The sequence below is a fragment of the Passer domesticus genome, chromosome 19 (assembly GCF_036417665.1).
Source record: "Passer domesticus isolate bPasDom1 chromosome 19, bPasDom1.hap1, whole genome shotgun sequence".
NCBI lineage: Eukaryota > Metazoa > Chordata > Aves > Passeriformes > Passeridae > Passer > Passer domesticus.
The window spans coordinates 521,892-543,081 of record NC_087492.1 but is presented as its reverse complement, the minus strand read 5'-3'; the positions used below and the strand labels follow the sequence as shown (position 1 = coordinate 543,081).

At 48.9% G+C, this 21,190-nt stretch overlaps 1 protein-coding gene across 6 annotated transcripts in view; it reads left to right on the top strand.

Annotated features, from left to right (window-relative positions):
• Positions 1–215: 215 nt before the first annotated feature.
• SGSM2 (small G protein signaling modulator 2) overlaps positions 216–21,190 on the top strand; it is a 37,671-nt gene continuing 16,696 nt past the window's right edge. For all 6 annotated transcript variants that reach the window (XM_064394828.1, XM_064394824.1, XM_064394827.1 and 3 more), the window contains exons 1-6: positions 216–368; positions 6,757–6,832; positions 16,287–16,449; positions 18,192–18,353; positions 20,242–20,309; positions 20,798–20,943. In XM_064394828.1, the coding sequence (XP_064250898.1) occupies positions 312–368; positions 6,757–6,832; positions 16,287–16,449; positions 18,192–18,353; positions 20,242–20,309; positions 20,798–20,943 (672 nt within the window). In that variant the 5' untranslated portion in view covers positions 216–311. The remainder of the gene's footprint in view (positions 369–6,756; positions 6,833–16,286; positions 16,450–18,191; positions 18,354–20,241; positions 20,310–20,797; positions 20,944–21,190) is intronic.

Below are 21,190 nucleotides of genomic sequence, written 5' to 3'. Positions count from 1 at the left end.
GTCTCCCAGTCCTTGCCCCCCTGTCCCCTGCCCCCTGTCCCTCTGTGTCCCCCTGTCTCCCTCTGTCCCCCTGCCCCCTGTCCCTCTGTGTCCCCCTGTCTCCCTGTGTCCCCCTGTGTCCCTCTGTGTCCCCCTGTGTCCCCCTGTCCCTGTGTGTCCCTCTGTCCCTCCCGGGGCCGCGCGCGCCTCTGCCGGCGCACAGCGCCCCCCCGCGGCCGGGCGGCGCCCCCGCCCCGCCCGCTGACGTCACGCCGCGGTGAAGATGGCGGCGGGCCCGGGTCGGGAGCTGTGAGCGCCCCGGGCCCGCCAACATGAGCTGCTCGGCGGACGCCGTGAAGGACAGGCTGCTGTGGAACGTGAAGAAGGAGGTGAGGGCGGAGGATGCAGGCCCCGGGGGTGTGCGGCGGGCAGAGCCCCGCTGGTCCGGCCCCGGGGGGCCGCGGGTCGCGGCGGGCGCCGCGTGGGGAACGCCCTGCGGCCCGGCCGGGCCGGTGCCGGTCCCGGTCCCGGTGGTCCCGGTGCCGGTGCCTCGGCGCGCAGCGGCTTCCGCGGCCGAGCGCGCCCGTCCGGGCTGGCGCCCAGGACGCGGATCTGTCCCGGTTCTGCCCGGGTCTGTCCCGCTGCTGTCCCGGTGCTGTCCCGGTTCTGCCCGGTGCTGCCCGGACACCCTCGGGCTCTTCCCCCGCGCACCCGAGCGGGGATGCCGCTGGCGGGACCGGTGCTGCGGCAGGAGCGCACATCGCTCCCGCTCCCTTTCCCGGCGTTTGTTTCCCGTAGCGCTCGCTCTTTATGAGTTTTTCCTTAACTGTGAGCTTTAGGGGAGGAGGGGTGAATCGGAGGTACGAAAGGTATTTCTGAGGTGTCCGTGCGTGAGCCGAGCTGACTGCCAGGCGGCAGCGCCCTGGCCCCCGTGCCCTGGGAAGGGTTAATTTGTGTGGTTGTTCTGCGCACACCTGTGTGGCATTCGGGGCTGGAAACGTGTGTACAAAGAGCCCAGCCCGCTCACTCGCGGGGCTGGTGCCGCTCGGTGTCTGCACGGCGCTCCTCGGCTGCAGGGCCGTGCTCCGTGCCCCTCGCCCGGTGCCTTCGCCCGGTGCTCGGCCGTGCTCCGTGCCTGGCGGGCCGTTCCCTGGCCCGGTGCCCCTGGCCCGGTGCCCCTCGCTGGAGCAGCCCCGCCGCAGAGCCCGGCTCCTGCCGGGCCGGAGGAGACGCCGGGGTCCCTGGCTCCCCGCAGCCTGCTCCAGCTGGGGCTGCTGTGGCCGCCTCTCCCCAGCTCTGGGGTTTTGTGGTTTCGTGGCGCTGGCTGCGGTGGGCTGCGTGTAGCTGCGGCTGTTACACAGCAGTGAAGTGGGATGTCATGCTTATCCATCGCAGCGGTAACGAGTTTTTTAAACAGGTCCCTGCCCTCCTGCGCCTTCCCCTCTGCGGTTCACTGCTGGGGAAGCAGCAGGGGCTGTCAAAGTTGAGATGTAAAGTTGCTGCTGTGGCCAAGGCTCCTGAGCCCTGTCCTGGTACTCACTGCTGCTGCAATCAGAACACTTCAGCTGTCGTGGGGAGCGTGGAAGGGGCAGGGACAGGCACGGCAAGGATGGTCTGTGTGTGGAGCAGCAGGGCTGTGTCCCGGCATGACCCAGCCAGCAGCTGCCCTGGGCAGGTGGTACCTGCTGGATGCTGCCACTCTGATTAGAAATTTCTGCTTGAACTAGAACCTCTGAGCTGAGGCAGTGCAAGGTTTTATTTAGAAGTGGGTGTGCTTGCTCTCCTGAGTAATGCTTAAATATATAAATAAATCTGATAAATGTTTTCCAAGTGTGAACATTGCAATCTTGAGCTAATGCATGAGATGGAAAGTGAAGTGGATTTTCATGATCCAAGCCAGCTCAAGCTGAGGAGAAGTAGTGGTGTGTAATTAAAAAATCTGAGGCTAATTTGTTTTTAAAGTCTCTAAAATGTTTTTAATTGGACTCTGGTTTTTAAATGGCTTGAATAATGCTTGAAAGTGTTATTTGTACTTTCTGTGTCATCTGCATTTTTGTCTTGTCTCTGATTTGTTTTTTCCTTCTCCCAAGTCCTCACCAATGCTCTTTTAGAGCACTTATAGTAGGTTGGTCAGAGCTTTCCAGTCTAAAATAGCCATGAGAGCCTTTGTTGATTCTAAGCAGGCTGGGGTAACCCCCCTCACCTGTGTCTTCACAGACCTGTGGAAGGGCCCCTGTCTGTGCTCACAGTAAGGAAATGGCTCAGGTCACAGTGGGAGACACTGACATGGAGATTTTATTTGTCCTCAGTAATCAATTACGGAGGCAGGAATTGAGCACGAGCCACTGGTAACTGCCCACCAGATAATGCTGCCCTTCATGACTGTATATAACTTTTTCCAGTAGAATTTTCAACCTCATTTTTTATCATGTGTGACTTCATACAGCCACTTTTATCATATGTGACTTCATATGTGACTTCATACAGCCACTTCTGCCTGCTTGCTTGCTGGGAAAACCTGCCTCCATGTCCCTGTCTGCTCTCAGAGCCCTGGTCCCCTTCCCTTGTCCTTTAAACCCAGACTCCTGTTTCCTGTTAAATGATTTTCATAACCTCAATAGCCAAAGGAGTTCATAGGCAGTGGATTCTTTCTGTGGGCTGTTCCACCAAGCCTGGTAAAATTCAGTTGTCTTTGCAAAGTATAGAACGGTTATCTCCAAAGTCACTTGGTGCAAAGTGTTTAGTTTATTTTGCCTCAGTCTCTCAGCTAAAACTTCTGCATTTTTCCTTTGGGAAATTGAATGCAGTTTGCTTTTCCTCAGATGGACTTTCAGTTCCCATTGGTAGGGAATGTATTTTGTTGGCTCTCACAGAAAGGAAGACGTGTAATGTGTTTCGAAAATGTAACTGCTGGGATTCATGCTGAGGCCGCTTGGAAGTTCACGTTTCAAGCATTTATCTCTCTCTGCAGGAAAATCTGTTGTGACAAGCAGACTCATAAAACAGGCTTTTTTCTCTGGCCATTTCCTTTTGCCTCCTGAAATGGAGGGTTTTGCCATTTCTGGATTTAAACAGTACTTTCTAGCTGTGAAACAAACAGGATAACAATAACCTTAGCAGTTCTACCCTGAACGATTTCAGAGCACTTCAAAAACTCAATTGCTCGACTTGCAGCTGAAATGTAAGGACTTCTGAGCAGAAGTGCAATAGTTATTGAACAGCTTTTATTACACTGCCAGTCTTTCATCAGGAGTGAGGAGTCAGTGCAGTAGGAGATGTCAATAAAGGAGGTGAGCAGTAGCTGCACTAGCTGAAGAAGATGTGGATGGTGGACATTAGGTTTTCTCCTTTGAGGAAAAAATACTCTAGGCTTTAACTGTGTTCCTGGTTATTGGGTTATGTTATGAGCATTCTTCTTTAACATTTTTTAAGTTTACTCATAATAAATTTTTAAAAAATTAAACATAAAGGCATTTCCCTTGTGTATTTCTTGAGTGACACTTAATAAATAATCCATGTATTATGATGTGTCTTTGGTGTTTGACTGCTTCTGAAAGTTTTAGCCCTTGTAGGATGTGGAGAAAGTCAGAGCAGTGATCCATTGGAAGATGCTGCAAATGCTGAGCAGTTTCTCTTTGAGGAGTTTTCTTTGCTTTACCTGTACAATGCTGCCACCAGCATCTTCTGTACTGCTCAGGCACTGAGATCTTTACCTGGGTAGGCAGAGCTTTCCTGTCCCTGCTCCCAGGGGTTGGCAGACAGGTGTCCCCAGAGCCTGGCACCCGTTCCAGGGCTGCAGCTGGTTCAGGGACAGTGACACTGAGTGACACATGTACCTCTCTGTGCCACCAGGCAGGTCCAGACAAGAGCCTGGGTGGGATGGGTGGCTCCTGTTTGCTCTGCAGGGGAGGCACAGGAACAGGAGGGTGTTTCCAAGGCTGGGACAGGAGCCGGTGTCACAGCTGGCCCAGCTGCACCCTCCATCCCTTGCACATCCCTTCCCTGCGGGGGTAGATGGGGCTGTGGGGGCAGGTAGTGATGTTTCTGTTAATGAGATTAATTTGCAGTTTGGTCAGGTCCGCTGGTAGCTGCCAGTGGGTGTGTGTGGAGGCTTGTGCTCAAAAAGCTCCATTGTCAAGTGCCTCCCAGGAACACAGAAAAAGCAGCAGAATTCCCTATGAAGAGCTGTGCAGTATTGCAAGGGAATTAAGGAAACAAGCAAAGAAAAGCTTGTGTTCCATTTGATCAGAAACACTTGCTTTAGCTCCTTGCCTGGAGCATCCATGAATTACGTGGCAGTGAGGGATGACGTGGGGTTGAAGAACATTGCATTCCAGCTTTTGAATCTTCTCATATCCTGTCTGTGCCTTAAAAATGTTTTCTAATAACATTCAGTCACTCTCCAGAAAATGCACGGAGCTTGCTTGGCATCTGGTGGCAGTGGGGAAGGCACAGAGAGCCTGCTCTGTGTCCTTAGCTCTGGAGCCTGGGGTTGAAAGTCTCCCGAGAGACACTGGATGGTGCTGCTCTAGAAAAGTAGGGTTGATTATTGAATCTGAAACACTTTTCTTTCTCAAGTTTTATACACTTAAAATTTTAGTTGATGGGGATCTAAATAACATCCTGAGCTGATTGGGGTGTGCCTGGGAAATGTGTGGTAGCAATAAATTGGCCGCTGAGCACTTGAGCTTTTGCTCATCGAAACTACTCTTCTTCCTCCCTGTTGTTAGGATTTGAATTCCAGTTGATGTTCTCTGGGATGCTGGGACTGAGTCCATGGTCTGCAGTCCTGAAGGCTTGTCTGTGACCTTGAGTTGTGTGTGCACAGGCTGCTGTGGTCCCTGCCAGCGTGGTGACTGCTGCTCCAGGGCAGACTCTGTCTTCAGGCCAGCAGCACTCAGTTGCTTTTTGCCAGTAGTACATCAGCCCTTTCCTTGGTGAAACTGTGAGTGAAACTGTGCCCAAGGGATGGCTGAGTACACAGGATAATCCAGATTTGAGTGCCCATTCACGAGACCTCCTCACACCCCTGCTTCTTCCTTGATACCCTCTTACTCCTCCACCTCCAGCTGCCTCACTCTGATGCCCTAAGTTCTAACAGCCATGTCAGAAAAGCCACAGGAAATAAACAAGTTACCTGGCTCAAAGTTTATATTGTCAGGCCTCAGGTGTGAGCAGCAAGACAGGTTTTATAAACTGCAAAAGACACGTTTTGAAATCTGCTATAAAACACTTTCTACTTTCAAAGCCTCTTACATGTTTCCTTTTTCCCCTCCAATGTTTCCTTTGCAGTTCAGAGGGCTTCTGTTTGATAAGGAGCACAAATTCTGGAGGATCCACTTGATCCAGAATTTGGAGCGAGGCAAATGCCATGTGTTGAAAGGCTCGTGCAGCAAGTGCCAGAGCTGCAGCCTGCTGCCAGCCGGGCTGGGGGTGTAGAGTGGGCACAGAGGCCCCAGGATGATTTCTGGGGGAGGGGATGTTTAATTACAGCATCCAGAATTGGTCTCACAGATGGTCTTGCTGGAGGAGGAAGCCCTTCAAAGTGGAGAAGGCACCTCCACAGGCAGCTGCAGAGCCCAGCTGTCGATGGAGCACTGCACCTGCAGCTTCTCCTGCTCCAGCACTGAGGGGGAAAGCTCAAACCTTGGGATGTGTCAGTGCCATGGAGTGCTACCCAGTTAGCTCTAAATGTTGGAGGAAGAGAGTGTCTGCTTGAGTCTTCTACCATGGTAGCACGCACTTTCCTATATTGAAAGTGAATTGGCATGTGTTCAGTCAGAGTGTCATAACCCTGTAATTGTAGCTCACAAATGAGAGAAATCAAAAATGATGGTTAATTTGTGTATGGAAGAGAGCGAGCTCTCCACGGCCAGGAGGAAATGAGTGTCTGATAAATGAGTTGGTGATGAGTTGGAAAACAATGAGGTTTCATGTGGTGTCAGGCTGAGGAAACCATTGGGGAGAAATCACTGGCAGATGAATGGAGGGTGACTACAGCCTCTTGCCAAGAGCCTCATTGTAAGAATTGTCTGTTTCTTCTTTAATTTTTGAAAGTCAGTAATTTGCAGTGATTTCCCTCTGGAGCTTCACACATCTTGAGCCCTGAAACTGGAAAGGAACTTTGTTTTAAATCATTAAGAAGTGTGATAAGTGTAATTTTATTTGCTACGATTGCTAAATCGTGTCTTGAAGTGAAAACTGCAGGCACTGCCTTCTCTGTAGGTACTGTAATAATTTTGTATACTGTCTGGTGCAACAGAGCTTGGAAGGCATAATTTGTAATTGCTGTGGCATGTTCCCTGTTCCCCAGGTAGGGGGAAAGTGGCCCTAAACCTCTCTGGGAATGTGTGCCCGTGTCACTCAGGGATGCTTTGTGCTTGAAAAAGAGCAGAATGGCGCAAGTGGAAATGGGACATAGCAGCACAGTCTGGTTTCATGAGCAGAAGAGACTGTGTGAAGGCCAAGGATGAATCATGTTAAAAGTCTTTCACAGCTCTTCAAAACTTACGCTGGAGAAGTTCTCTGGAGGGTACTGTGGGCACACTGAAATCTGCCTTTTATGGGGGCACACCCCAAACAGACCTGTCCTTGTTCTGCCAGAGGCTTTCTCATGCTATTATAAGCCCCTTCCCTCCTTAAATCCATTCTTCCCTGCAAAATGGGATGTGAGGGAGTTGGTGAGGGGAAGGGACAAGCAGTGGTTGAAACTGAAACTCCCAAGTGCCGTGCTGATTTTGTTGGGATCATACAATCATTCCTCTCTTTTCATTTTAGGTAAAGCAGATCATGGAAGAAGCTGTCACCCGGAAATTTGTACATGAAGACAGCAGTCACATCATCGCCTTATGCGGTAAATGTCACGGGGAGAGCTAGTGCTGCCTAACCTTACTTTTCCTCTAGACATTTATTTTCTCTGCTGTCAGAGGTAAATGCAGGGATTTAGATACTAGAAATCATGCTGTTCAGGCCCATTTCACCTCTGCATTTGCTACATTTGTGTTTACATTACAAATTGTAAAGTAACTCTTGCTGAAATGTCATTATCCAAGTACCCAGTGAAGATGCCAGGTGGCCTTGCTGAGGCTGGCTGTGTGTTCCAGGGAGCTCCCAGTGTGGTCTGCCTGCTCTCTGTTCCTGGGGTCCTGTCCTGGGGTCCTGTCCTGGAAGCTGTGCTGCATTGTTGGTGTAACAGGGTGTGGGGTGGCAGCTGTTTCTGCTTGGCCAAAATCAGCAATACTTTAAAGTCTTCATACTTCTCTCATCCTCCTACTGTGATTCCAGCTGGTTTTGTGTTCTGAATTCTTCATGGTCTGAAGAACTAATAGCTCTGCACTGAGCTGCCTCTTTATTGCCCAGCAATCCTACCTGTCCTAAAGCAGGGCTCCAGCCTGCTGCTGCTTTGAATGGAGGCCTTGATTAACTCTAAACCAGAAGAAGGTGAAGCTGAATGTTCTGTTTTTTCTTTGGCCGATTGAATGGAGAAATCCCTTCCAGCAGATTTGGCTAACAGCTCCTGGCTGGTGCTCTCCTGTGTGTACAGTTCTCTTCCCTCCCCCACTCCAGTTTCGTGTGACTCTTCAAGAGGTTTTTCCCTTCTATTTAAAATTAGATTGGTTCAGTACATGAGTCATTTTTGGTGAATCTTCATTATAAATATAGAATTCCTGTGAATCATTTTACTCTCCTGCTAGGCTGAGTTTAGCAAGAGCCTCTTAAATACATGATGGCTGATTTCAGGGTCTCTGTGCATCAGTAACTGAAGAGTTCCTAGCTGCCCTAGGTCCTAGATGGCTGAAGGTGCCAATTAAATGTCACGTGCCCCTTGTCCTGGGAAATGCTCCAGCTCTGTGCCACCCTTGCTGGCCTGGAGGAATGGTGCAGGTCAGCTCATGCAGCAGGAGGGATTTGTGACCACGAGGGCTCTGCTCCAGCCTGTGCTCTCTGCCTGGGTGCTCTGGGAGAAGGAGAACAGTGCTGATGTTTTCATCCTTGTGGGGAAGCAGTGAGTGCAGCAGGTTCTGTATTTGTTCCCAACCCAGTGTATAACCAGCCTAAGTCACCTCCCAGGGCTCTGTCATCCCCTGTGCTTTCCAGGAGGTCTGGCTGTGGTTCAGAGCCACAGCAGCTCCATTTGGCCCGTGGCTGATGTGTGCCATTGCAGGACAAAGTTCTGAATCCCTGTGGGCTGGGGTTCTGCAGCCAGTTCCACTGGGGCTGTGTGCCCAGCCAGGGGACAGCGCAGGGCTGCCAGTGCTTGGAGCAGCTTCTGCTGGGAGCTGGCTGTGGCCGTGGCAGCCGGGGCTCCGAGACGTTTCCTTGGGAACAGCAGCTGCCACTGACGTGGGGCTGGCAGAGCTCTGCGGCAGGGCCAGGGCAGCTCCTGCTGCTGCTGCAGCTCCTGCTGCCAGCCTGCCCTCCTGCCAGCCTGCCCTCAGCTCCTGCTGCCCTCCTGCCAGCCTGCCCAACCTGCCCTGAGCACCTCTCTCTGTGGCAGGGCCAGGGCAGCTCCTGCTGCTGCTGCAGCTCCTGCTGCCCAGCCTGCCCTGCAGCTGCCCAGCCTGCCCTGCAGCTGCCCAGCCTGCCCTGCAGCTGCACTGCCCTTGCCTGCCCAGCAGCTCCAAGGAAAGGGGAAGGCCAAGCATCTCTGTCTCTGCTCTTCCCTCAAGTGTATTTACAGGGTTTGCAGTGCAGCACATTACGCCTCCAGTGTTTGTCCAAAAGCTGCCTGCAGTTTGCTGAGCCTTTGCTGTGTGGCTGCCCACCTTTAGTCTGACAAAACATGCTGCTTGAAGCAATTAAAAACTTGTTTAAGTCAGCTTCATACTGCAGACAGGGTTTTTTCATGAGTGCCTCAGACATGGATACCCAGATGATCTCTGCATTTCCAATACCTACTTTGAAATGAGTCTTAGTAGTTTGTTCTCTTAGAATCATATTTTGAATATATTAAATAATCCTGAATTCCCCATGCTATAAACTAATCACCATAGTATTCAGGTGGGCTATGGACAGTTGGTGTGTGTCACAATCAAAATATATGTTGTTTAGGTGGAAATCCAGCATGCCAGCTTGGCAGAGGGAATACACTTACTGTGTTTTGGGGAAAGGTTAGTAGTAAACATGAGTAAAAATAGTAACTGTTAAACATGCAGAATTTGGCTTTTCAATGAGATTTCAGTTCAAATTAAGGAAGGGATGAATGGCACGAAAAGCATTTTTTGGCCTGAATAATAAACCTGCTACCAGTAATTAAACCCGTTAATTAAAATGTGCAGAATCCCTTGGTGGCTGAACTGAAAAGGCCAGTTGTGATTTGAGCTGCAGAATGGTATTTAATGTTGTGCTTGGGGCTTCTTGTAAACCTTGTTTGAGGCTGGCATTGCACATGTCCCTTGGGATGTGGGGGAGAGGAGGGAGCTGGGGGAAGCCACTGCTGTTCCTGGGGATGCACCAGAGCTGTGCAGCTGTGGGTGGGTTTATGGCAGGGCATCACCAGGTCCTTTCCTGTTCCTCAATCTGAACTCAAATCTTCTAAGACGTTGAGGCTCTTCTATCAAAGAAAACAAAAAAATTCCCATCTTCTTTTTGTTTTCTTGATACTTTGTGGCTTTTTTGGTATACTTTGGATGCTTGACATGTGCTATTTCTTCCTATCTTCCGTTACTAACATTTAATTTACAGTCCTTCACTTCAAAGACAATTGGAGGTATTTGGTTTTCCTTTCCTTCAGTGTCATTGAATAATCTTTGCCTTCCAAATCTGTTCTAAAACTGTGTCTAGACCAGACTTACAGACCAGAAATGCTTTTCCCCTTTTGAACCCAAGGAGAAAATTTGCTGTTTCTGGGTGTTACATTACTGCTCTGTCCTGACAGATTTGTTGAGGATCTTTGCTGCAGAGGCTGCAGTTCCAGGTGCAGAGAAGAGGAGCAAAAAGCCTCTCCTGGAGGAGCTGAGGAAGCTTGGCTGGCTCAGCCCTAGGGTTGAGCCAGCCCTGTTGATTTAGCTCCATTAACCTCAACTTTTTCATTTTCCATCCCATTATGCCTGTTGCTTTTCCCCTCTTATTAACTGATGAAAATGGCTGGTTTTTTTTTCTGGGTAATGCTGTGTTTAAATAACACAGATCTTAAAAAAAGAAGAACAACACCACATCACGATCTGTCCAGTCATGCCCTGGGAGAGGTGACAGGGCTTGACTGCAGAGCTGGATCTGGATATTAACTGAGGGTTTGTATGGGGTCTGAGACTGTGTTTAGTCATATGTGCAGCCCTTCAGACAAAAGAAGGATGTGGTGCTTGCCCGGGGGAGCTTGGGAGGTAATGAATTCCCATTAGTGAGCAGTTCTTGGTGCTTTCTCTGTGTGAATAATGCATCAGAGAGGTGGCCTGGGGCCTTGCAGGGACATCTGCCACCCAGAGAGAAGGGACACTTGCCTGAGCACAGCCTGCCAGTCTGCTCTGGGAAGGCTGGGCAGCCTGTGAACCCTGTGGTGGTTCTGGCCGTGGTGGGTGAGGAGGTCCAAGCACAAACAGACCCACAGCCATGCAGTGCTGTGAGTCCCTTGGCCAGCTCTGCAGGTCCAGCCTTCTCCTGTGGGGGTGACTTCCAGGTCTAGAAGCACAGTGTGCAGGTGGTAGGGGAGTGCTGTCATACTGCTTCTTCTCAGTACAGCTTCTCCTGGGTGCCCCTGTAAGTTGTACAGCAGCTCTTTCAGTGTTTCCTTCACTCAGAGACTCAAATACAGCCTTGACTTGTGCTGGGCCGTGGCAGGTCAGAGCCTGACTCCATGGCTGCTTTTGTGAAGCACTCCTGAGCTGGCATTTGTGTCTTACACTGGTGCTTCTGCTCTCCTGCAGTGTCTGTCTACATCAGGACTGCATGAGCATTTATTGTTCTCAGAAACAGAGCAAGGAGAGCTATCACCCACAAGTGCTTCTGAGATGTCTGTGCTTCAGGCTGTAGTTCCACACTCAGATCTGCTGTGTGGGCCCTGTCTCCATCTTTGCAGCTTCCTTTCACAGAGCCCTGGGGCACCTAGACTTGGATAATCATCAGTGTAAGATGCTTCCTTCTTCAAAAATAAGTAGAGGGAATTGTTATTTGAAATAGTTCTGTGTCACCAAGTATCTGTTCACAGCAAAAGGACTGGTGTGCTCTGAGAATCAGAGTGGCTCTGGGGTCCTCTTCACAGGTCAGAGCCCATCCAGTGTATGACAGGATCATCCTCAATGAACGTGCAAAACACTGAGACTGGACTCTGTATGGAGCAGTTCCACAGCTGCTTCCCAGCAGATGAGCACTCTGCTCATTCTGGGGTGGGAGGCAGGAGGAAAGCTCTTGTGTGGCTGGATTTTCTGCAGCCAAGGTCTGGTAAGGTGTGAAATTTTAGGGAGCACAATCAGAGAGCTTCAGCTGGGGTCATGGATGGGTCTCCATGCACGCTGGCAGTGGGAAACCAGGAATGCTTGGACATGGATGTGGCTGGAGACTCCCGGGGAGCAGGTACCCAGGGTGTTTGGGATGGCTGCTGTGAGAGCTGCAGGGGTGCTCACTGCTAATGACCCAGGGTTAGCCACAGCACGGGCTGAGTCCTGAGCCCATGTCCTTCACTGCTCTCAGGATGACTTGTTATCCCATTTTGCACAAGGTTAACTGTGTTTGAAGAAAACACAATTTTGTTCCCATCATTTTCAGCTGGAGTGACAGCATTCCAGTTCTTCTGAAAACCAGCCCCATTAGGAAGAGATGTCTTTTGCTTTGGGATTTTTAGCTGATTGCCTTGAGGCTTCTAAATAGCACCATATTCAGATTTGACAGAAAACAAAGAATTCAGTTTTCTCTTTTTTCCTTAGCTCACTGAAATGTAACTTCTGTAGAAACAGATGTAAATAACCATTGCCCAACCTGACAGTTTATCATCTTAGCTCTTTTTGGCTTTCTACCCTTGGCATTGATATTTAAAAAAAAATTAAGATTATCTGCAATGGAAATGCAGATCTCTCACAAACAAAACACAAGTCTCCCTGTATTACTGCTCCTATTTGGGAAACAAACATTTTCAATGATGAATAATGCTTAAAAAATAGTTTACAGAGATTCTACCTCACTTGATAAACACATTAGCCCAGAGAGTGTACCAGAGATGATCATAATTGGGGGGAGGCAAATATTTTTTCATGCACATTTAGAAGGTTTTTGATTGTGCTCCAAGGATGATGCTTAAATTAATGAGTGGTGTGTTGTGGTGGGGAGGAAAAAAACAGAGTGAATATTAGCTCTGATGTGAAATGAAACAGTTTTTGAACTGCATGTGTTTTTAGCTTGAGAAGTGAAATAAAATCTCTTGTGGTTTTTAGAGAACTCTGCTGAACATTTTGCTTTGATCCTGGGTCATCAAATTGGATAATTTTCAATATTTAGAGAAACTTCAGTAATTTTGATTTACCCTTAACAGCGTTTAATGAAAACACTTCTGTTTTCTGAAGGTTGCTGAGATCCTGAAGCTTAATGATCACGATTTTAAGGAGGAGCATTCACCAAATTTCAGCCCTGAAGTTTCCCAGCCACTTTAGAACTGGGAATTATCCAATTATACACTTTTTCAAAATCATTTTCTAGGGAACTGTTGAACATTGGAAGTTGTGTGGCACAGCCCAGCAGGAGCAGGTTGAGTGCAGGTGCACAAGGGCACAGGAGCAGGTTTGGATGTGTCCTCTGCAGCCCTTTGCCCTCGGGTACCAGCATCTCCCCTGCTTGGCCTGCCTGTCCCAGTGACACAGCAGGCTGGAACTGGGCAGGAAAACTGGCTTCAAACTGGCAGGTCTGTGGTTAGGATAAAGCAACAGCAGCTGGAGACCCTGAGCATCTGATGGCTTCTTTATCATCCTCCTCTTTTCACTTGTTTTTAATTTCTTCAGCCTCATGAATTCAATTCCCTGTGCACAGTTTCCATGAAAACAAGGTATTTAGCTGCAGTATTTCTTCCTGTCTAAGGGAAATCTCATCTGCTAAGTACACCCCATAAATAATCCTTCCACAGGCCTTCTTTTCTCTGCTCACCACACTTCCATCCCCAGAACTTTCATTTCACAGTCCATTAAGTCATGTCACAATTTTCATAGAGCCAAAAAAGGACAAAACCAAACCTGTTCACCTGACCCTGGAAGAAGTAGCTGTGGTGAAGTCATAAAAAAGTGACATTTCCTGAAGCTCGGTGGGCACCGTGATTATTTGAACTGTAAATCAATAATATATCTGCACTTAATTAAATTCAGCAGTGAATACTGCAGAGAATGTTCCTCAAAACTGTCTGGAGTTAATGAATTTTTAGATGGCTGCTGTCAACTGAACCATACAAGAAAATTACCTGAGCTGTGCTGATTTATTCGCAGTGCAGAGCTGCTTTTCCACTGTGTGTGATGAGTTGCTGGGTTTTTTGTGCTTGGTTTTTGTGTGTGTTTGTTGGAGGTACAGTGACAGTAGGCAGGCTCGGGATCACGCTGGGCTGTGCAGTTGTTACTTCCCTGTGTGCACACGTACCTGTAGCCAAAAGCATGTGTACATGTGTACAGACTACCTGTGTGTGCACAAAACCACCCAGTGCTGCCTTTCTGATGTTAGCAGTTTCTCCAGAAACAGCTGAATCATCTATTTTTAGGTCTTCTTAGAGTGTCAGGTTCCAAAAAGGGGAAAATGGTTCATTTTCCCAGAAAGGGGTAGATAACCCCATTTCCCTGTCCCAAAGGCTCTTGTAACCCCTGGAATAGTTTGTGCTGTGTCTTTAGGCAGCAGTCTGAGCTGTGCAGTTGTAACTCCCGGGGATCCCCTGGTTTGGTTTCTCAAAAAGCACCATGGCCAAGGGCTCTGTGTCTGAAAAGGTTCTGCAGCCCGAGGTGCCTCTGTGCCCCTTTGTTCAGGATGTGTCAGGTTTCCTCTCTGACTCAGCTGGGCCGTGGGCGATGCTGGCGAGGTGCAGTGAGCTCAGTGCCTGCCTTGGACACAGAGCCAAAGGGAAGCCCTGGGGGCTCTGCCAGGGAGCTGTGCCACCCTCCTGCAGGGCTGGGAGGGATGCCTTGCTGCTGTCCTGTGCCACCAGGTCCCCTAGGCTGCAATGGGGTGGCATCTGTGTCCCAAGATGTGCTGCCCTGCCTGCATGTTTTGTGGCCTAACTGGATAAAAGCCACGGTGTATCTGCAAGCACATTCAGCTCAAGTCAGATGTGAATGTATTCCAGCTGTTCTGGAATAATTCTTGTTGAAAGGAGCCTGGAGAGTGCTGTTAGTCTCAGTCTGGGGTTGCAGTGTAGGAGAATGATGTGACCTGAGGGTCACACAGGCTGGGCTGTAACCTGCCCCCAGTCCAAGGGTTCCTTACACATAGAACTGGACAAGTGTTAATCTCTTCTCCTGTGGAAAATACATTTTGAGGCAATCCAGCAGCAAATTCCAGTGTCTTGCCCCTTGCAGATGACCCCTATGTGTGCATTATTGGTAGCTGGGGACAGATATTACCCAAGTTTTTGTGATAAGAAATGTCACAATGGAATAATTAAATATTGGGGCTCTAGGGACAGTCACTGGGGAAATTGCCCTCAGTGGCAGCTGCAGCATTTATTAATAATTAAAGCTGTGCCTCCTGTGCTTTTCACTAAATTTGTTTCATTAATATTTTATTGTTTTAAAGAAATAAAAAAAAGCGGTGAAGGTGGGAAGAGAGTCTGTTTCCTAAGCAACAGCAATGCACTTCTTTGCAGTTATTTTTAAAGGCAGGTTGCTTCATCTAAGATTTGGAATCAAATTGCTGCATTGCTCCAGGCATCTGGAAAAGCTGCTTTTCTTTTTTTCTTTATTTCTAATTGAAAGACAGAGCAGAGCAGTTGCTGGGTGAAGAGCTGCTGTGATGGTTGCTAGACAGGAGCTGGAGCGTGCTGTGCAGAACGTGTCCGTGCTGTCACCGCTCGCTGTGATTCCCTGCACGGCTGCTCCTTCCCCTGGCACAGGAACCAGCCTTTCCCTGGCACAGGAACCAGCCTGGCTTCAGAGATGGTGCCAGTGCTGGGCTCCTCTGCTGTCAGACCACGGGCTCTGCCCCTGCCCCTGTCAGACCACGGGCTCTGCTGCCCTTCCAGCACAGGGGAGGTGTGTGATGCCTCAGAGGGGTCGCTCAGGGATGTGCCTGCATGTCCTGCTCCTCCTCCCAGGGAGCAGTGCCCTGCACAGGCTGCAGTGCCCGAGGGGCTGGATGGCTCCTGAGGCAGGCTCTGGCTGCAAGTGCCACCAGCATGGGAAGCAGCCTCAGACCTGCAGCTCAGTGTGTGTCTGATGCCATCGCTCCTGCCCTGAGCAAACAGAACAGGAGGTGCCAGAGCTGAGCCCAGGGCACTGCCCCATTGTGCTGCACCCCGGGGTGGGGCTCCTCAGGTTGCAGCAGGAGGTGTTTCTGTGTGGCCCCAGCCTGGCCTGGCTCTTGGGTTAGTTTTCAGGGCCTGAACAGTGAGGACAGGTCTATTTCAGATGGGGGCTTTCAGGTGTTATGGGATTTGGAGCCTTCAAGTACAATAAGGAGAGGAGTCTTCAGGAAATGCTCGGCACCTGACAGTGTTGGGCATAAAGTGCAATAAAATGCTGCCTTCTGTCAGAAGGAGCCTCTGTGTCAGAGCAGATGGAGTGCCATTTGTAACCAGTATTAAGGTGGGGAGCTGCGGTGTCCCATGGGCTGCCTGCTGTCCCCCAGCACAGGAGAGCCCTGTGAAGGCTGCCCTGCCCTGGGCACACTCCTGGCACTCAGAGCTGGGGCCTTCCCTTGCCTGTGAATGAACTGCTCTGCTCTTCATCCCTCTGTATGACTCTGTGAGTCATCTGCAGTCTCACTTCAGAAGCTGATAGGCAAGGAAGGCTTACTTTTTTGTTTAGATTTGTTGTGGTTGTTTAAATTTGTATTTCTCATTTCCTTGCCCTGCAGCAGGTTACAGGAGAGCTGGATAGATTTCTGCTGCAGTCTTGCACAGTGCAGTGCAGTGTTTTACCGGTGGCCATCAGGGAATGTTAGTGTGGCTTTGTGTGGAACATGTGAAGTGGGGTGAAGACACTCAGAGATTCCAGTTTATTTATATACTTCCATTATTTACAAGGTGCTTGTAGTAGCAGATCACACACTTGCTGACGCCATCTGATTGTGAGTTCGTGCCTGTCTGTCTGTCCCCCAGCTCTGCTCTTGACCCACAGCTGCCCAGGGGCAGCGAGCAGGCGGTGCTGGCTGAGGAGGGGGGGGCAGCTGGCCCATGACGCCGTGTCCCTCCGCAGGTGTGGTGGAGGCATGTCTGCTGCACATGCTGAAGCGCAGGGCTGCCGGCTTCCTGCGCACCGACAAGGTGGCCGCGCTCTTCACCAAGGTGGGCAAGACCTGTGCCATAGCTGGAGACGTGTGCAAGAAGGTGCAGGAGCTGCAGCAGCAGGTGGAGAGCAGGTGAGGCTGAGCCCTGTTTGTCGGCCAGGTCCATGCAGGGTGTGTGTAACATGCTGGGACACAGACTGCCCCGTGAGGGTGAGGGAGCTGTGTCCTGTCAGCACCTGTGGGTGTTTGTGTGTGCTCAAGCTGGCAGTGAGCAAAGGCACAGACATGGGCAACTGAGGCTCTGGTGTTTCATTTTGCTTCTCAGTACAGCAGAGGAGCACATTCACCCACACACAGCAACAGAAGTGACTAATGACTGATTTCAGACAGGGCTCTCAGTCTGGGTCTGGTGGGCCAGCTTGGACTGTTGGTGGGAAGGGAGGGGGTGGAAGGAGGAACTCAAGAACAGACATACTGGAAAAGCTGTTTTGGCATGCTCCTGCCAAACCAGGAGCAAATTTCTAGGTATCATAGCAGAAACATTAAATGAATGGATACAGTGATGGGAAGAAGGATGGTATAGGAAAGCTGTTCAGTACATACTGGACTCAAGCACAAGAGAATCCTGGAGTCAGGGACTTGAGGTTACTGAAAGTCTTAGGCTGCTTGCTGGTGGTGAGTAGCAGAGCTAAAATTTTCCATGTGGTTCTGTAGATGGAATCACAGTGCATGAGTGTCTTGCCCTGTAAGCTCAGGACAAGAGCATTTTAAATTCTTTTGTAGGCACTGCTGAGCCCTGAGAGCTCTTTGCACATCATAGGAACTTTTAGCCTCTCATCAATTTGCTGTAAAGAAGGGCTTTGTTGAGAGAGCTTGTCTTCAATGACTGACAATTATTTAAATTAGCACTTATATTTCTGTGTAATTTTCTGACATTTATCTTTATTAGACTTATAATTATCAGACTTTGTTATGTAGTTTTTGACAGATATGTACCTATTTTTGATATATTTTTAATTTGGCCTACTGATACAGACAGGGATTTTCTTAAGTTTAGTTTTCTAAAAGTTAGTAAGAAGGATGCTTTCTACTGAATATTCACCAGCCTCTCTCCTGGTTAAGAGCCCAAACAAACACCCTTCTAACCACAAGAGAACTTTGGCTGTATCCTCTAACAGAGAGGAGCAAATGAACTTAAATTCTGTGGTTTCTCTTGGACAAATTTTGTGTGTTTTTCAGCTATTAACAGCCACAAAATTTAAGTGCTGTAGAAAATACACACAGAAAAGATGGTATTGGGAAATTCTGCAGGGGTGGACTCCTCTGCTGGATGTATGAAATGAGACAGAAGGGCTGTAGCAGCCTCACTGTTCCTGAGGCTGTGGCTTAGGAAACCCCCTGTTTGGGCTGCAGCTAAACACACCCAGATTGTTCTGATGTCAGTGGTGGCACTGTTTTCCTTGCCTGTGGGGCTGCTGTCATGGCCTCCTGTAGCACTTGGGACCCTGTCAGTGCAGGGGAATTACAGATCTCACCCAAACACCCAAAACAAATGTATTAACTGTGTAACTGAACAGTTTCCTGAAAGGGAACCCAAGTGCTGGCAAGGAACCTGAAGATGCCAGGGTTTCTTTCCTCATTGAGGCAAAATGGAATCTTGCTCTGTTTTAAGGGGGAGGTTTTCTGGAAAGGACATTGAGGGGTTCCTGCTCCCCTCAGCCTGGGGCAGTGTGTGGAGCCAAGGCATGGCCCCTGTGCTTTGGAGCCCCCTTTCTCCTGCAGCTGCACTGTGTTACCTGAGGCAGGAGCGTGGGTTTCACTGCATGATGCAGCTGTGCAAATTCTGACTACTTTTATTCTATCACCTTTTGCAGGAAAAATCAGCCAAATGGGCAGGAACCCCTCAAAAGGCAGGGATCAACCACAAGCAAAACACCTGTCCTGACACCCCAGGCCATCAAGCACATCTGGGTTCGGACAGCCTTGATTGAGAAGGTGCTGGACAAGATTGTGCAGTACATTGTTGATAACTGCAGGTAAGGAAAGCAGCAGAAGCAGAGGGGTTTGTTGGACTGGTGCATTTAGGTGTCTGCAGCAAGGGATTTCATCAAAAGTCTTTGGCAAACCCCTGTGATGCAGGCTTCTGGTAAGATGAAAACCAGTTACACAGGCATTTAGAAAAAGATGTACTTCAGTTTTTCATCATTGACAGTGTTTCAGGCTTACAAAAACATTAACAGGCATTCAGCTTTCCAGAAATCAGCTACAAACTTAACTTCAGGTATATTAGGTGCCCATATTGTAATGGGACCATAGAAATATCTTCTAATAGGTCATGAGTTGAAAAAAATCCTTTGGAACTTATGATGTCAGGGACGAAAATGCCTTTTGTAGATGAAAGAAAGGATAATTAGAACAGGAGGAGCTAGTGACATAAAACCTATAAAACCTTAGTGTTGTGAAAACAGGTTCTTTGAGTCATGTTTTTTTTTTTAGAAAAATCAAGCTTTGTGTAAAGTGAAAGTCTTCCCTTGCATAAACCAGAGAAGGGCATCAATGCTTTATGAATGTATTCCCCACAAACTCCTTAAGAGGCAAAGATGAATCCTCTCTGTTCTGTTCTTGCTTCCTGCTGCCCAGCATCAGCTGTGGTTTGCCAAGGAGTGGCTCTTAACTCCTGCCCTTCCTGCCCTCCCATAACCCATGACACAGAACACTTAATGGGGCACACTCAGGACAGTCTCCCATAAAAAGAGAAAGGAAGGGACCCTAAAGCTTGCTGTGGTCCCAGAAAGGAAGTTTGCTGGCAGGGTGCTCTTGTCATTCTGCACTGGCAACACATTCTTGTTCATCCAAAGCCAATGGGTCTGAGCAAGGATGAGAGCTAAGGGCAAAGCAGCTTATTTTCACAGTATTTTCCAAGTTTGTGTTGCTGTTTTCCTTGTCATCAGCTTTGCTTTCATTATGTATCTTGCCACTAAAGGCAAGAGAATGGAAGAAAGGTCTTTGTGCTGTTCAAGCAAACTGTTGCTCTGGGATATGAAATGCCAGCTTGGATTTTATGAGCTGTGTGCAGAAGAGACAGAGGGAGGGTTGGCCATGTCCCAGAGACAGTTAATGAAAGCATTTTAGTCCACTGCCTCAGTGTCTGCAGATACATGGGTACAAGGGGTTTTAATTTCTTTTCCACATAATCCTCAGGAGACACATCAGGGGAGTTTGCTCTCAGTTGTTCCATCAGCTCACTGCCTTCCCCATCCCTTCAGATGAGTTAGAATCAGGTCCTTCATTTTGAGATTTTGATTTCAGATTTTGAGAACCTGACTTGGTCAATAAAACAAACCTTTCCATAAAGCTTGTCACCATGCATTTTTGTGTCATTACTGCTCAAATGCTCCATGTTCACATCCTTCAGCTGTTGTGTCCTGGAGGAGGAGCAGGTGCTTTAGAGTTTGAGCCCCATCTAGTGAACAGACCACAGAGGACAGTGCCATTCAAGAACTGTGGGTGTTTGGATTTTTGTCTATGTGGTTTTGTAAAGCAGCTTTGCCTGCTGCAATGGCAAGATTGGGGTCACTGCAAGAGCAATGTTCATAGTTCTTCACAGTGTTTCAAGATGATTCCTCACAGATGGAAGACGTGTTTAAGAATGTGTGGATTGTTTTGTCTCTGTGGAAAATGGACAAAATTGCTTGCAGAGAACTATTGCTTGTTCCCATATTACAATTCTGCCCAAAGCCCCAAATCAAATATGCTGGGTAAACACACTGAGCACAAGGCAAGCTCCTGCCTCTCCGAGCTCAGCTGGAAAATAGATGAGACACAATGAGCATATCAAGAGGCCCATTGTGTTAGACCTGTAGCTAAACCCAAGCTTTGAAATACCAACTACTGTTTTAACTGAGCTCTGATCTTTTATTGTAGTAAATACTATGAAAAGGAAGCTTTGCTGGCAGATCCTGTTTGTGGCCCAATACTGGCTTCTCTGCTAGGTGAGTTCTTGCAAAGTTACTTTTTATGCTGAGGAAAGTAAATTGTTTCTTAAAGCATTTTGCATTATAACAGTGTTACAACAGGTGAATTTTGTATCTTGTATGTAGTTAACTATTTATAATAGAGCAACAGTGAAGATGTTTTGTTGCTTACAAGACCGGAAGAGACTGATCATTGTGTTTTGATAGCAGTTGTTGGGGATTGGAAAGCAGAATGGGAATGGACTTTTACTGAATGCTTGCTGGCAGTTTGTAACTGCTAATGCTGCTGTGGCAGGGCCCTGTGGTGTACAGGAATGCTCTTACCCAGCCCTGGATAACAGGAGTGATACATTATGATACTGTTGTCTGTATTGTGGGCCGACCCTAGGATCGGTGACCATTGTTATTCACTTGGCTTGAGAAGGAAATCTGCCCTTGAGTGCTGAGCCAGCACTGAGTGTGCCTGCACAGACTCAGAAGGTGCCTCCCTTGGTCTCTTTTCCTAGTTGGACCGTGTGCTCTGGAGTACACCAAGCTGAAGACAGCTGACCACTACTGGACAGACCCTTCGGCCGACGAGCTGGTGCAGCGGCACCGCATCCACGGCGCGCACGGCCGCCAGGACTCGCCCTCCAAGCGCCCAGCCCTGGGAGTAGGTGTTTACTGTGAGCTGCCTCTGGGCTGGGGCACTGGCTGATCACAGAAACAGCCCATGAGGGGGTACCTGAGGCTGGAACAGCCTTTCTGCTGTAACAGAGCTTTATCACAGATTAGAAGTCCAGCCCTGGGAGTAGATATTTACTGTGAGCTGCCTCTGGGCTGGAGCACAGGCTGATCACAAAAACAGCCCATGAGGGGGTACCTGAGTCTGGAACAGCCTTCCTTCTTTCTCCTGTAAC